The 17,046-nt window shown below is 37.6% G+C and overlaps 1 protein-coding gene across 5 annotated transcripts in view; it reads right to left on the bottom strand.

The window, feature by feature from the left end:
• The window catches only part of PAXIP1 (PAX interacting protein 1), an 83,497-nt gene that overhangs the window by 11,841 nt on the left and 54,610 nt on the right, over positions 1–17,046 (bottom strand). For all 5 annotated transcript variants that reach the window (XM_049862665.1, XM_049862666.1, XM_049862668.1 and 2 more), the window contains 8 exons: positions 12,839–12,934; positions 11,033–11,170; positions 10,189–10,310; positions 9,521–9,705; positions 8,049–8,092; positions 5,602–5,672; positions 3,890–3,992; positions 833–1,001 (listed from right to left, as the gene is read on the bottom strand). In XM_049862665.1, coding sequence (XP_049718622.1) covers positions 833–1,001; positions 3,890–3,992; positions 5,602–5,672; positions 8,049–8,092; positions 9,521–9,705; positions 10,189–10,310; positions 11,033–11,170; positions 12,839–12,934 — 928 coding nt within the window. The remainder of the gene's footprint in view (positions 1–832; positions 1,002–3,889; positions 3,993–5,601; positions 5,673–8,048; positions 8,093–9,520; positions 9,706–10,188; positions 10,311–11,032; positions 11,171–12,838; positions 12,935–17,046) is intronic.

Here is a 17,046-nt window from a genome sequence, read left to right as displayed (position 1 = left end):
ATGGAATATTACTCAGTTTTTATGTATGGTGTGAGGTATGAATCCAGTTTCATTTTTCTGCAAAAGGATATTCAGTTTTGCCAGTACTATTTGTTTTTTTTTTTATTTGTTAAAGAGACTATCTCTTTCCCATTTAATGGACTTCAACCCTTTGTCAATGATCAGTCGTCCACAGGTGGATGGATTTACTCCTGGGGTTTCAATTCTGTTCCATTGGTCTATAACAATAAGCCTCTTGAACCGGCTCCCACCCAAGCAAGTGGCCAGATAAAGACTAACGATGCACTTTTCAAAAGGTTATAGATTCCTGTCCTAGATGGTGGGTTAGGAATACCAATTCTGCATATAAAGGATGCCACTGTTATTTCTTCTGATAATAGTACGCACTACTTTGGCTATATAGCTTTTATGGGGAAAAAAATCATTTGGATTTTATATTCATTTTATACTTAGACAAGGCTCTAGAAACATTTAAGTATATTTATTTAACCAAAAAAACCATATTCTACAACAGAAAACAAAATACTGTCATTTTGCATCCACATTTCCAAATAAAATATATTAATAAGAAAACAACAAAACAAGGATACGGAGCTTATTTTTTTCCCCTAAAATTATTCAAACTACCAAAACTTTTATATTTCTAAGGTAAAGTGCAAAGATATCAATCAAATGAATAGCTGGGACATGAAATAAATTTATCAATTCCAATGGAGATTATCGAATACTTAAACAATAAACTAGATGTTTGTTGGGATGAAGACAGATATAAATTAGAGGAAAAAAGAGTTTACCTGGCATTAAAAATAAAAGTATTGAAGCTATTACTTACCAATGAATTTCTGACATTTAAAACATTCTTCTAACCATTCTGGAGTCACTATGTGCTTTACTACAGAAATCGCTGTCAGAAACTTCACAGTGCGGGTCACTTTGCTGGCAATAAGATGTGTGCATTTCTGCACAGACTCAGCAACCTCACCGCCAAGAATGTAGAGTTTCTAGAAGTGACATAGAATAGTTAGATCAGAAATAACAAAGTAAAAAATCTATAGGGCCATATCTATAATGAATGATGAATCAAGATCAGAACATGAATTCTCCACCACATAGAAATGATTACCTTTAAGAATAAATAACAACTCAAGAATGATGCCACTCATTTCATGGTAAAGAGTAAATATGCCCAGACTTGCTGCTATACTGAAACTGGTATTAATGAGGAACAATAACAAACTATCTCTATTTTTAAAAAATGATAGCATAAAAATTGACTGAAAAGACAAGAACATATTAAAAAAAGGCCTCTTAACAACTATGCTAAGATTTCACGGTAGAAAAATTAAATTGTACTAAATTTATAATAGCAGCATTTATAATTTTTTCTTTTCCTTAAAGAAAAAATCAGAAGCAAAGTATATGACATCCAATGTGATACAGGTCAGCACCCCCCTGCCCCCTCCCCCCCCAAACCCATACAGAAACAAAACATAATTCTACTATCTCTTGGGCTGTTATTTCAAAACATAAATTTTAAATTCTGTTCCCATTTATTCTCTAAACAAATAAACAAACCCCCTTTTGACCTAACCCTACCCAAAAAAACTATAGTCTAAACAGAACTCTAAAAGGTACAGTCACTCTTTTAGGCCAAACATGTTTATTAAAATGACATTCGAGTAGCTTTGCAAATGTTAGTACGACTACAAAGATAATTCTATTTATATTTAAAACACAGTCTACCCTTCTTAATCATATTTTTCCACTAATAAGAATGCAAGTAGTCAAATGGCCAAAGAGCACATGAAAAGATGATCAACATCATTAGTCACTAGGGAAATGGAAATCAAAACCATGAGATGCCACTTCACCCCATTAGGATGGCTAATATCAGAAAAACAGAAACTAACAAGTGTTGGTGAGGATGAGGAGGAACTGAAACTCTCATGCATTGCCTGATGGGAATATAATATGGTAAAGCCACTGCTGGAAACAGTCTGCATTGCAGCACTATTCACAACAAAAGGTGGAAACCCCCTAAATGTCAACAGATGAATGTGTAAACAAAATATGGTACATACATACAATGGAATATTACTCAGCCATAAGGAGAAAAGAAGTTCTATTACACGCTATAACATGCATGAACATGGAAAACATGCTGAGTTAACTAAGTCAGTCACAAAGGGTGATACGATTTCATAAGTTTCTAGGATAGTGAATGGGGTGAATATGTTTTACATGTGGCAAGGACATGAATTTTGGGGGGCCAAAGGTGATGTCATGAAGTGAATTGTGTCCCCCCAAAATATCTGTCAACCTGGCTAGGTCATGATTCCCAGTATTGCATGATTGTCCACCGTTTTGTCATCTGATGTGATTTCCCTGTGCGTTGTAAATCCTATCACTGCGATGTTAATGAGATGGATTAGCCGCAGTTATACTGATGAGATCTACAAGATCAAACAGTGTCTTGAGCCAATCTCTTTTCAGATTGAGATAGATGAGTAGAGAGACATGCGGACCTCATACCACCAAGAAAAAAGCACTGGGAGCAGAACACATCCTTTAGACCCACGGTCCCTGTGCCTGAGAAACTCCTTGATCAGGGAAAGATTGATGATGACAAGGACCTTCCTCCAGAGCCAAAAGAGAAAGCCTTCCCCTGGAGCTGACACCCTGAACTTGGACTTGCAGCCTACTAGACTGTGAGAGAATGAATTTCTCTTTGTTAAAGCCATCCACTTGTGGTATCACAGCAGCACCAGATGACTAAGACAAATAGGCCAATGTCTAGAGACCAAAGTTTATCAGCGGTTACCAGGGGCAAGAAAGAGAGGGGGGAAAGGGGAACACTGAGCTTCTGTTAAAGGGTGATGTGAAAATCTGGAAACTGATTATGTTAATTGTTGAACAACATGATAAACATAACTAATGCCAATGAACTGTACACATGAAAAATGTTGCCAAGGCAAATGATTTGTTACATATATATTTACCACAATCCAAAATATATACATAGATAGATATAAAAGATAACAGTTTGGCAGTTCCTCAAAAATTTAAACACAGAATTATCGCATGATCCAGCAATCTCACTCTAGGTATATACCCAACAGAACTGAAATCGGAGACTAAAATAGATACTTGTATACCAATGTTCATGGTAGCACTATTCACAAAAGCCAAAGGGTAGAAATAGCCCAAGTGTCTGTGTACAAACAGATAAACAAAATGTGGTCTACCCATACAATGGAATATTATCCAACCAAAAAGAGAACTGAAGTTCTGATACATGCAATGACAAGGATAAGGGTGGAAAACGTTATGCTGAGTGAAATAAGCCAGAACAAATGGACATATTTTATATGATCCCACTTATATGAAATATCTAGAATAGGCAAATGCATAAAGACCAAAGTTTACTACTGATTACTGAGGGCTGGTAGGAGGTCGAATGGGAGGTATTGCTCAAAAGGTACTGAGCTTCTGTGTGGGGTGTTAAAAACTTTAGGAAATGGACAGTAGTGATAGTTGCACAACATGGTAAATGTAATTACTGTCACTGAATTGTACACTTAAAAATGGTTAAAATGGCGAATTTTTGGCTAGGTATATTTTATAAAAATTAAGCTAAAAAAATTAAAAAAAGAAACCAAATATCTAAATATGAAATATAGCACAGAACAAGGTGGGAATATATTCACAATCTAATGTCTATTTATTACCTAAATACTACTACAAATACTTCATAAATACACACTATAAAGTCTATTTTAATAAGATATTCCTGATTAAACATTAGTTTAATAAACTGCTATCCCAAAGCAGATATATAGAGAAAGGTACACTGCTAAAAATTCTTGTACGAAGTAGAATAAAAGCTCACCTTAATGTACTGCTGAACTTGGACAGGCTCAAAGCCAGTGAAAAGCACAAAAGGGGTCAATTCTGGTGTTAACTTTTTAGTGGGAGGTGGTATATCTTCAATCCTATAAAATAAATAAACACGATGATTTTATTATTCACCTAAAATAAAAATCTTATTTAAAAAACAAAGGAAGATTTTAATAAGCTTTAAGAACGTTAAGTGTGCATGGTTTTCCTTAGAGGGAAATCCAATGAGTTACCGGTCCTTTCTGTGTGATTCTGCACCATTTATGTAGTCATCCCCGGCCCCCCCCCCAAAACAACAGTATATTTGAAAGCTCCAAGGGAAGTATTTAACTAGCTGCTGATAGAAGTTAGTACTCCCCTGTTCCTCATCAATCTCCCTCCCAATGAAGAGGAAAAACAGGCATATTGAAAAGAAGGCAAATATTAAGGTTAGCCTTTTACATTTCACTTATTTTGCTAGCTTAACCATTACTAGTAGCGACTCTTAACTTTTCCATCAAGTTTTTAAAATAATCTTTTATGACTTTACCCATTCCTTGCTCTGATACTGAACATCCCCATAATTGGTGATACAAGCAAGCTAAGAGGAGTGTCCCTACAGCATCCTGTACTTCTTTCTAGAATTCTAGCCTTTTGTCCTCCACCAGATGTCCAGGATAAAAGACACTGTTTTACTCAAGCATACATTTTAAACTTCTCAGTCTTTCATATTTACCTTGAATCTTTTCAAATCATATTTTTCAGCTTATATTTAAATGAGAAAGTGCAGATAAATTCTTTGCAAAAATTTGTGGCATTTTGATCATAGCCTTAAACAAATATAACCACATAATTAGGATCTGACAAAGAATCCAACAATTCCGTTTGTGTTCTGGATGCAGGGAACAGAAGGAAGGAAAGATAATGAGCAGAGAAGAGAAAAAAAGATGAGGAAACTTAAAAAAGATGAAGAAACTTAAATTTTAGGCAGTTAAACAGTACTGCACCAAATACAGTTTGGAATAAGACTTATAAAATCAAGAAAAGAAACAAAGCTTCTTTGATCTGTTCCTCTATTTGCCAAGCCTTACTAATTAAATTACAAGCAAGATTTCCTAACTAACTAGTCCTGGCCAACCACATCTTCCACAGCTGAGCGCACACATGGAGCTGAAGTCAGCATGCAGCCTGCAGTGTCGACATACCAGACTCCAAAAGGGTGCAGGCCTCCTTCCCACCACAGTTAGTGTGGTCCTATACCTCCTCCTCACCACACACTGGCAAATGGAACAAACCTGAGAGGATTTCCCACCGAGGACATTCTCTCAGCACACCTAGACTAGCGGTGTTTAAACAGTTGGCTGCAGAGACCTAGGGTTCCGTGGGATGTGTCAGAGCCTGGGATTCTAGACTTCACACACCATTTCAACCACAGCAGCTTATGTTTTACATGCTAGGGGTTCTGGGTAACATTCTACTTGAAGAAAAAGTTTCAAAGAAAAAAAAAAGACATTGGCTTCTCATCATTCACCAGTTGTCTCCAGCAATAAATTGGGACATGATCACAATAAAGTTGTGAAGCAAACAAAAAGCAAATCCCTTTCAAATTCTAATTACTGTGAAAGTTTTAAGAAACTTTCCCCAGTTGCTGCCAGTTTTCTAAAACAGATCTGTGAAAGATAACCACTCATACAAAAAAAAAAAGAAGCAGCTAATTTTTCATACCTGGCTCTTTTGGAAGAAGGCTGGATATTAGTTACTTCATTCTGTTTCAGTTTGGGAGGTAATCTTACACCCTGCAATTAAAGTATTATTGTTTATTTAAATCAGTAGTTTCCCAAGCAACGCAGTAGCTTCTAAAAGATTTATGTATAAAATAAAGTATCTGGTCCTCTACAACAATCAAGCTCTTCATCAGAGAGAACTAGCACTTGCCTAAAAAGATGGATAAAGCAAGCCAGAACCTGACGTTTATTCCAGTGCATCTCCGTTATCATTCTTTAGTCTTCCTTTCTATTTACCAAATCCTATCAATTTCTTCAAAATGTCTTCATCTTTTCCTTACCTCATGTTACATATTTACACCTCAACTCTGAACTTTTGAGAGCAATTCTACTTCAAACATTTTGCTTTATGTCTCAGTTTGGAACACAGAATCACTGCAATTACATCCTTCTAAAAAAGATTAATCCTGAACCAGAAATTTCTCCTTTGAGATGGCATAAAAGATATTACATGACAATCCGATCAATAACGTTACTAAGAGCAAAACAAGGTGCTGAAACCTACAACCTGCTTCTCAGCAACAGTGTCCATGTTCTGGAAACAGCTGGAAGCCCTGACCTGGGAGCAGAAAGCCATGGCATGCAAGAAAAAGACGGAAGGAAGAAGACAGTTCTGCCATGTAGGAACCTGGCAGTCAGCTTCTCCATTTTGCTCCTAGGCCTTGTTCATCCCTTCTGCAAATTTTAAACTCACGGTTTCTTTTTAAAAAGACATTTAAGTTGTATAAGTTTTATTATTTAAAATAACCACCTCTTGATCTTATTAATGCATCTTAGTTACCGCTTACATTTTCTAAATACTGCTGCCATATCCAGACAACCAAAATAAATATAAGCATATTTACATAAACTATCTAACATCTATCAACAGCTTCAAACATGGAGAATCAAGCTTTCCATAATTCGAGGGAAGGTTTATACCTTTTCTAACTACCACTTCTGCAAGAAAATCCCTAAACTCTCTATTTCAGCTAGGCTGGGCTCCTCCATACCACTAGAACGAGTCAAGCTTTTTTCCAGTTTTGTCAGGAAGCCTCTGCTAATACTCTTTTCTGAGAAATCTGAACTATCACATTTAGGTCACTGGCAGCAATGACAGAAGCCAATGGTGGGATATACAGAAAGGTAAATCAGCCTCTTAGTCTCTTAGATGTTCAACTTCAACTACAGACACAAAGTCACAAGAGAAATCAACATCCTCAGCCCCTAAAATGATTTCAGAATATAAGCCATGTGGTTGGGGAAAATCTCTGGTGACTACTTTCCCACCTTGATCTTGGAAGCTACCCTAAAATTTCTTTCATCCAAAGGAATTGGGAGAAAATTTGCTTTTACTGAAGTATCAGAGGTGGTCATGTTTTATCACAATCATAACTACTAGTTTATACTCGGAAAATACATATTACACTGTCGTTAGTGCTTAAGAGCTCGGCTGCTAACCAAAAGGTCAGCAGTTCGAATCCACCAGCCGTTCCTTGGAAACCTTATGGGGCAGTTCTGCTCTGTCCTATAGGGTGGCTGTGACTCGGAATTGACTGGACGACAATGGATTTATGCAAACTTAAAAAAACCCAGTGCCTTTAAATTACACTACTACCATATAAGCCATAAAAATACTACCGTTCTCACAAGGACGACGTGCAGTTAAATGGTAACTATTAACAGCAGAGAAATTCAAGGTGAAAAATTAAAAAGACTTAATGCACTACTCATTCTACTTTATAGATGAGAGTGCAGACAGCCTCTCCTCAAAAGACAGCCCTTATTTGTTAGTTTTGTGAATACCAATCAATGACATTCCAGCTTCCAGGATAGTCCAGAATAGCCTATCTTGAAAAGTTTATCAGAGACCGCAACCAATGTGATGTGACACCCAACTTGGGACACTAGGAAAACATGTCCTTTTCCTTAAATTAGATCTGATACCTCCTTAGTTCTAATCTGTGGTGCAGAGTGGGTAATGGACCACCTAAAGTAATTGATTGCTTCTAATGGTTGTCCACCAAGTTCTTGCCTCACTAATCCCGTGCAAAAACAGAAAGTAGTATTAGGGTTTTATTCTGCTCTCCTATCCTTTAAGCAATCACACAATTCTGTCAAGTTCTCTAGAGAATTGCTAATAAGAGGGAAACTTAACAGGGGATTAAAAAAGCCTACTCCATCCAATTCTGCCCAAATAATATTTCTGACCGACTGCAATAATATCATCAATAATTAAGAGAAAAAAGCAGAGTATATTAAACATTTCATGACAGATGAGGAAGATATAGCCTTCATTTGTTATCCTGCTCACAAATTACCAAAAGAATTTTAAACTTAAATATACAATATTCCTACTGCGTTTTAGTAATACAGTAATTCCAGAGTAAAGTTATTAATTTGACATACCATCAACAACTCTGCTGACACTTTTAATGGAACTCTCCAAGCATCTAAAGAGAGAAATATGTTATTTTTACCGCAACACACCGTTTAAATAGAAAAGCCCTTTTGTAAAAGCCTTTCCTGGGGCTGGTAAACCTAGACATGTAGGTAATGAAGCTGACAACATTTAATAGGGATAAATGTAAGTATTATACTTGAGTTCTAAGTTTTTTCCCAGTATAATAAGACATCACAAGCTATCCCTATGAAAGCTTATTATCTATATGTAACACATTTTCTGTGTGAAGTAACAGTAAGAAAAACAACAGCAAACAACAAAGCAAGTAAAATATTATCTATATGTAACACATTTTCTGTGTGAAGTAACAGTAAGAAAAACAACAGCAAACAACAAAGCACGTGGCATATGCAAATCAGCAGTATTCATCATTCCATTGTGTGTTTTCTGGTTAGACCATTTCTAGAACATTGTGTCCAGCTCCGAATATCACGTAATCTGGCCTCTAAGAAACCAGTTAAGACTAGGAGTGGACACCATGAAGACAACACATTAAATAAGGTATGGCTGAGGGGACAGGCATGTTCACCCTGGTGGGGGAGAGTAGACACGATGAGCATATTTAAATACTTAAAGATGGATATCTATGAAAGAAGGACTGGTAGTCTGCACAGTAGTTCCAGAGTTAAAGTAAGACCAACAGGTATGTTAAAGAGAGCAGATTATGGGTCAAAATGAAGAGCTTTCTCATGATTAAAGCTGTCCAGCAATGAAAAAGTTGCCCTTAAAAGGGAGCTATTAAAGCTGTGCTTGAATGGTCATTTTCGAGTCATGTTGAATTCAGTAAATGCAGAATTAAAATTTTGTGTTGTAGTGTATCCAACAAGGGTGGTAAAAGCTCAGGGAGGTTTTATATAATGGAAAGGAGTAGCAGGCACGCACACAACTACCTATCATGTACGGCATAAGGATACCCATGATGTAACAGCAATTCAATCAACATACTACAATGACAAAGAGGAAAAGACAGCAATTCTAATTTGAAATAGAAAGAGAGCAGGAAATGGGTTTCGCAGTGTAGGTGGCATTTTGTATGAAGGATAACTGGCTTGAGAAACAAGAGTAAAAAGGCTTCTAAATGTTCCGTCATCTTGAGCCTACTCAAAAACAAACAAAAAAACCCAACAAAAAGCCCTGGGCAGAATGGGGAAGAGGAAGAAAGAGTGTGAAAAGAAAACAAGAAATGAATTAAAAAATGATTGGAAAGCTAAAGCCAAGCTTGTTGGTTAGTATATAAAAAAAGATGGGGGAAGCACTTCTAACACTTGTAGAAAAAGAACTGAAAAGGAGTCTTTTGTATTTCTTGAAAAGTTCAATAAAGTTTTACTTCAATATTGCCGCAACGAGAATCACTCCAGACATATCTGCAGTACCTTCTTATTTAAATAAAATGTACAGGATGTACAATTTCACTTACCTAGCAGATTTAAAACTAGCTGCTGAGTAGGGGCAAATGGATCCTGCAGAGTGAAAGCTGTGTAACGACTATACTGAATCTGTCTTAGTGCTTCAAAGTTTCCAAGAAGAATGTCACCAAGCCACTGAGCATTCACACATGGGATCCTCCATTCTTTGGCTTTTTCGTACTTTAACCCAGTTGGTCTTTTTTTTTTTTGGAGAAAAAACATTTTTCAAATGTTAGTGTTGTCTACTGTTCAAATTTATATTTATTTTCAACAAAAGCCAATGAAAAATACTTTCTCATAATAGAAATGGCAGGCATATCTTAGCAAAGTCGACAGTAATCACTGCTTGGTAATTAAATGTACACTTCAGTCCTCACACTGGACTATGAGGCTACGTAAATACAATTTCTCTTAGTCTTATGTTTACCTTACTATTGACTTGTTTCATTAAATTTCCTTAATTCACACCAACTCATCTAATTTAATTAATACAAATGTTTTACAGGTATTTCTGCTAACATTACCATGAATAGCATTACCATTCTTTTAATAGATTTTTACATTAATATTTAAATTTCTACCACAAAACCACAAATAATAAGAACTACAGAGCTGTTAAAAAAAGCCACAATATTGTGCATAAATTTAAGATTAAATATAGTTTCAAAATATCGCTTACTCTTTACAGATGAGGACTGTGTTGCTGCGGCACAGATAGCCCGTATATTTGGCACCTGCCAGGTAAGCCATTAACTTTAGGTCATCTCTGTCACTATCAACAAATCCAGTCACGGAAATAATCTAAGCAAAAAATAGGGTAAAAAACAAAGACAAATTCAAATCCAAGCACTACTTCACTTACTTTTTAGTTAATATATGTATCCTTCCAGGTTCTGTCAAGGCGATTTTAACTCATGGTGATCCCAAATGTGTCACAGTAAAACCGTGCTCCATAGGGTTTTCAAAGGCTAATTTTTCAGCATATATATATTTATATATATTCATTCTCTGGCATTAAGGGACACATTTAGTAATATCACCCTTAAGAATTTTAAGACCAAAATACTTTAATGGTTAAAATGTTACATACATAGCCCTTGTAGGGAGGGGAAAAAAAAACGAGATATCAAATGTAGGAAGGCCTATTCTGTATAAACATGACATTGCTGGATCATTTTAATGAAGTTATTTTGTTAAGCATATAGACAACAGTCAGTTCTTCATTCACCTCACTGATCCTAATTTTGACATCATTTGAGTGGGAGGACCCACAAGTATTGATAAAGTTGAACCTTACAGTGGAGAGTCAGTCAAATATCTTACTAGCTGCAGGATGCTGTGATTGTTACTGGGGAATAAAGGAAGTTAAGACAAATCTACTATGCTCAAGGCACTTAGAAACTAGGCCAAAATACACAGAAACACACCAACTCGGAAGATAATAAGAGATGTCAAGTCAGCACGTGATTATTTGCCGAAGAAAAATAATTATTAAAAAATAAAACTAAACAATTCTGCCTTACATGCTGTGAGCACGGCTTTCCTCCTGGTGGGAATGCCACTGGAAAATGAAGGGCTCGATGAGGCGGCACCATTTTCTTCTTTTTAAAGACTGTATTTAGCCAGTGTGCTGTGATACATCTCTTCCTTTCTCTTATCGCCTATGAACATAAAATTAGAGGTTTGTTCTTTTTTTGTGTGTCAGGATTAAATACAAAATTGTAAAGCTGTGTAACTACAATGCTATCTTTATTAGAAATCCCAGAAATAAAACTATTTCATGAAGTTTAACACTCAGTTTATTAACGTAACAAACTAAAACATGTAACTGGTTAATTTTAATACAGTCTCAAAATTTTATTATCTATATATAAGAACCAGCAAAAGAGTAAAAAAAGTAACAAGTTTTACAACAACGTTAAAAGTTACTTTAATTATAACGTGAGGTAACAGTTATAATCATGAAAACTGAAATTCTCCCATAAGCACACAGAAAGAAAAAAAAAAAGTTGCTGTCAAGTTGGTTCTGACCCACGGCCACCCCGTGTGTTTCAGAGCAGAACTGCTCTCTGTAGGGTTTCCGACGGCTAAGATCTTTAGAAGTAGATCCTGGACCTTCCTTCGGAGGCACCTCTGGATGGATTCACACAGCCAACCTTTTGGTTAGTACCTGAGCGCTCAACCGTCTGCATCACATAGGGACTCCTTAAGAACACAGAGGGCCCCATATATAACAAGATATAAAAAACATAGTTGTTGGCCTAAAATAACCATAGGGGAAAAAACCTCACAAGTATTTCTACATTTTTAGTTGGAAAGTGGATCCAGTCAATGGTTATATTCCTAAGAGTGGTCTCTCTGAGGTTGTTTATCACATACACGTTAACATCAGTCTGTCCCCAAATAAGAAATTTTTAAGAGAAAAATGGAACTTCAGGGGACAAAAACCTGTTCCAAACCCATTGCTATCAAGTCGATTCCAACTCACAGCAACCCTACAGGACAGAGTAAAACTGCCCCGACTGGGTTTCTGAGGCTGTAAACCTTTAAGTAAGCAGACTGCCACATCTTTCTCCTGTAGAGTGGCTGGTAGGTTTGAACCGTCAAACTTTCAGTTCGCAGCCAAGTGCTTAATCACTATGCCACCAGGACTCCTTTACAGCGGATAAGAAGAGGTCATATTGAGGAGAAAGCTTATGTCCCAGGAGAGTTTAAGGGAAGCTCTGTAAGGTATCCTCCCCTTTCAGGTGCTTGCTCGCAAAGTTTCACAACAGTAGGAAATCTCACTTCTACCCACCATTTACTCAGTGCTTCTTTGACACTGATTGGAAAGAGTGTCTACCCAGGAATTTTTCCTTTCTTTCTCCATCTCTCAAAGACATAAAGGTCTGGGATCCACAAAGGTGTCTATCCTACCAAAAAATCAATGAAAATTAATAAGAAGCGATTTTCCTATTTTGAGAGATAGAATAAAGTCCTTTCCAAAAACAATAATCACGAGGATCTTAAGATTTTATATGAAAAAAGTATATCCTTGAGTATTGTGCTCTTTTAAGATCTGTCTATACGGGATCAAACTGACGACCCCAACTTGAAAGATTAGATAGGAAGCCTGGGGGCCGTGAGTTTACGTTAGTGGGGGAGGAACACTCAGAAAAGGAGGATGAGAATGGTTGCACAACTCAGAAGGTAATCAATGTCCCCGAACTGTATGTGGAGAAACTGACTTGCTGTATGTTCTGCTGTGTATATTCTCAACAACAAAAAATAAAGTGACAACTAAAAACAAAGACTTTGCTCAGAGTCACAGCTTAGACTATTTTGCTCACCTGTGCATACATACTACTGACTTGACTTTCACAAAGAAGGTGTGTACACCGACTAGTGAACGTGGGATCCACAGTGCCTCCGTGTGCTTGAATGATCTAGACATACAAAACACCCAAAGTTGTAATCAATTTCAAGTACTCAGGAGAAGAGTATAGAAGTATAATTTCAAATAAGACACCTATTAAAAAAAGAACCCATCCCGTATATATTTTTAGTGTACTTCCCCAAAGTATAACAAATATGTATCAGTTGTATTTACAGACTATTCTATCCAAAACTATAAAATGAACTCCAACCCTCATTTAATTTGAATTTACAGGAGGAAAGAGAACAAAGTTGGAAAAGCTCTTCTAAAACAGGGTTTCTCAGCCTCAACACTACTAACATTTTGGACCGGATAATTCTTTATTGTGAGAGCTGTCCTGTGTACTGTACGATATTTGGCAGCATCCCTGACCTCTACCCACCAGAGGCCAGTAGCACCTCACCTAGATGTGACAACTAAAAATGTCTTCGAGCACAAAGATTTGTTTTTAAAACAGATTAAGTTTTTAGGGGTGAGGGAGCTGTTTTGTATCCTGACTGTGGTTGTTAGATGGCACTATGCCTTCATTAAAAAAAAAAAAACTACACCAAACAAAAAGGGGGGAGATTTTACTCTACGTAACTTTTAAAATAAATTAATAAAAACCACCCAATACCAAAAAAATCAATTTGCTACTTTTTCAATTTTTCTTTTTTATTACAACTATTCATAAACAAGGATCCCTTGTAGCATAGTGGTTAACAGCTATTGCTGCTAAACAAAAGGTCGGCAGCTCGAATCTACCAGGCACTCCTTGGAAACCCTGTGGGGCAGTTCTACCGTGTCCTATAGTGTCGCTATGAGTCGGAAGCGACTCAACAGCAGTGGGTTTATTCACAAACATAGTTTAATAAGGTGTGACAAAATCAGCAGTTTCCTATCTTGCCCCATTTTTCATTCCCCAGAAGCAATCACATTCAGCTCTTTTTCTTGTATTTACTAATATAAATAGCATGTCTTATGCTATTTTTTATTTCAGTTTTATTGTTGTGTACTGTAGAGTCAATTTCGACTCATGGTGACCACATATAACAGAGAAGAACTGCCCTGTTGGGTTTCCTAGTCTGTAATTTTTATGGGAGCAGATCGCCATGAAGCTGCTGGTGGGTTTGAATAGCCAAACTTTCAGCTGAGTGCTTAACCACTGTACCACTAACTAAAAAACCCACGGCTACTGACTCAATTCTAACTCATAGCAACCCGACAGGACAGAGCAGGACTGCCCCCAGAGCGTTTCTAAAGCTGTAAATCTTTACAGAAGCAGACTGCTACATCTTTCTCCCACAGAGCATCTGGTGGGTTCAAATCATAGATCTTTTAGTTAGCAGCCCAATGCTTTCACCACTACGGTGCCACTTCTTGTTGTTAGCTGCCATCGAGTCGGTTCCGACTCACAGTGACCCTATCACAACAGAACGAAACACTGCCCAGTCCTGAGCCATACTCACAATCGCTGCTATGCTTGAGCTCATTGTTGCAGCGACTGTGTCAATCCACCTCGTTAAGGGTCTTCCTCTTCTCTGCTAACCCTGTACTCTGCCAAGAATGATGTCTTTCTCCAGGGACTGATCCCTCCTGACAACATGTCCAAAGTATGAAAAGATGCAGTCTCGCCATCCTTGCTTCGAAGGAACGTTCTGGTTGAACTTCTTCTAAGACAGATTTGTCCGTTCTTTTGGCAGTCCATGGTATATTCAATATTCTTTGCCAACACCACCATTCGAAGGCATCAATTCTTCTTCAGTCTTCCTATTCACTGTCCAGCTTTCACATGCATATGATGTGATTGAAAGTACCATGGCTTGGGTCAAGCGCACCTTAGTCTTCAGGGTCACATCTTTGCTTTTCAACACTTTAAAGAGGTCCTTTGCAGCCGATTTACCCAATGCAACATGTCTTTTGGTTTCCTGACTGCTGCTTCCATGGCTGTTGATTGTGGATACAAGTAAAATGAAATCCTTGACAACTTCAATCTTTTCTCTGTTTCTCATGATGTTGCTCGTTGGTCCAGTTGTGAGGATTTTTTTTTTTTTTCTTTATGTTGAGGTGCAATGCATACTGAAGGCTGTGGTCTTTGATCTTCATTAGTAAGTGCTTCAAGTCCTCTTCACTTTCAGCAGGCAAGGTTGTGTCATCTGCATAATGCAGGTAGTTAATCAGTCTTCCTCCAATCCTGATGCCCTGCTCTTCTTCATATAGTCCAGTTTCTTGCATTATTTGTTCAGCATACAGATTAAATAGGTATGGTGAAAGAATACAACCCTGAAGCACACCTCTCTTGAGTTTAAACCAATCAGTATCCCCTTGTTCTGTCCGAACAACTGCCTCTTGACCTATGTAAAGGTTCCTCATCAACACAATTAAGTGTTCTGGAATTCCCATTCTTCGCAATGTTATCCATAACTTGTTATGATCCACACAGCAGAATGCCTTTGCATAGTCAATAAAACACAGGTAAACATCCTTGTGGTATTCTCTGCTTTCAGCCAGGATCCATCTGACATCAGCAATGATTTCCCCGGTTCCACGTCCTCTTCTGAAACCGGCCTGAATTTCCGACAGTTCCCTGTCGATATACCGCTGCAGCCGTTTTTGAATGATCTTCTGCAAAATTTTGCTTGTGTGTGATATTAATGATATTGTTCTGTAATTTCCACATTCGGTTGGATCACTTTTCTTGAGAATAGGCATAAATATGGATCTCTTCCAGTCAGTTGGCCAGGAAGCTGTCTTCCGTATTTCTTGGCATAGATGAGTGAACACCTCCAGCACTGCATCTGTTTGTGGAAACATCTCAATTGATATTCCATCAATTCCTGGAGCCTTGCTTTTCGCCAATGCCTTCAGAGCAGCTTGGACTTCTTCCTTCAGTACCATCGGTTCCTGATCATATGCCACCTCTTAAAATGGATGAACACCGACTAATTCTTTTATGGTATAATGACTCTGCATATTTCTTCCATCTTCTTTTGATGCTTCCCGCGTCGTTTAATATTTTCCCCATAGAATCCTTCACTATTGCAACTCAAGGCTTGAATTTTTTCTTCAGTTCTTTCAGCTTGAGAAATGCTGAGCGTGTTCTTCCCTTTTGGTTTTCCATCTCCAGCTCTTTGCACATGTCATTATAATACTTTACTTTGTCTTCTCAAAATGCCCTTTGAAATCTTCCATTCGCTTCTTTTACTTTATCAATTCTTCCTTTTGCTTTAGCTGCTCAACGTTCGAGATCAAGTTTCAGAGTCTCCTCTGACATCCATCTTGGTTTTTTCTTTCTTTCCTGTCTTTTCAGTGACCTCTTGCTTTCTTCATGGATGATGTCCTTGATGTCATTCCACAACTTGCCTGGTCTTCAGTCACTAGTGTTCAGTGTGTCAAGTCTATTCTTCAGATGGTCTCTAAATTCAGGTGGGATACACTCAAGGTCATATTTTGGCTCTCGTGGACTTGCTCTGATTTTCTTCGGTTTCAGCTTGAACTTGCATATGAGCAGTTGATGGTCTGTTCCACAGTCGGCCCCTGGCCTTGTTCTGACTGATGATATTGAGCTTTTCCATCGTCTCCTTCCACCGATGTAGTCAATTTGATTTCTGTGTGTTCCATCTGGTGACGTCCATGTGTATAGTTGCTGTTTATGTTGCTGAAAGAAGGTATTTGCAAGGAAGAAGTCGCTGGTCTTGCAAAATTCTATCCTTCGATCTCCGGCATTGTTTCTATCACCAAGGCCTTATTTTGCAACTACTGATCCCTCTTCTTTGTTTCCAAGTTTCACATTCCCGTCGCCAGTAATTATCAATGCATCTTGATTGCATGTTCGATCAATTTCAGACTGCAGCAGCTGATAAAAACTTCTATTTCTTCATCTTTGGCCCTAGTGGTTGGTGCGTAAATTTGAATAATATTCGTATGAACTGGTCTTCCTTGTAGGTGTATGGATATTATCCTATCACTGACAGCGCTGTACGTCATGATAGATCTTGAAACTTTCTTTTTGACGATGAATGCAACACCATTCTTCTTGAAGTTGTCATTCCCAGCATAGTAGGCTATGACTGTCTGACTGAAAATGGCCAATACCAGTCCATTTTAGCTCACTAATGCCTAGAGCTCCGTTATTTCAGTTTT

This window comes from Elephas maximus, chromosome 20 (genome assembly GCF_024166365.1).
Source record: "Elephas maximus indicus isolate mEleMax1 chromosome 20, mEleMax1 primary haplotype, whole genome shotgun sequence".
NCBI lineage: Eukaryota > Metazoa > Chordata > Mammalia > Proboscidea > Elephantidae > Elephas > Elephas maximus.
The sequence above is the reverse complement of the archived record's forward strand: the minus strand, read 5'-3'. Positions and strand labels throughout refer to the sequence as shown.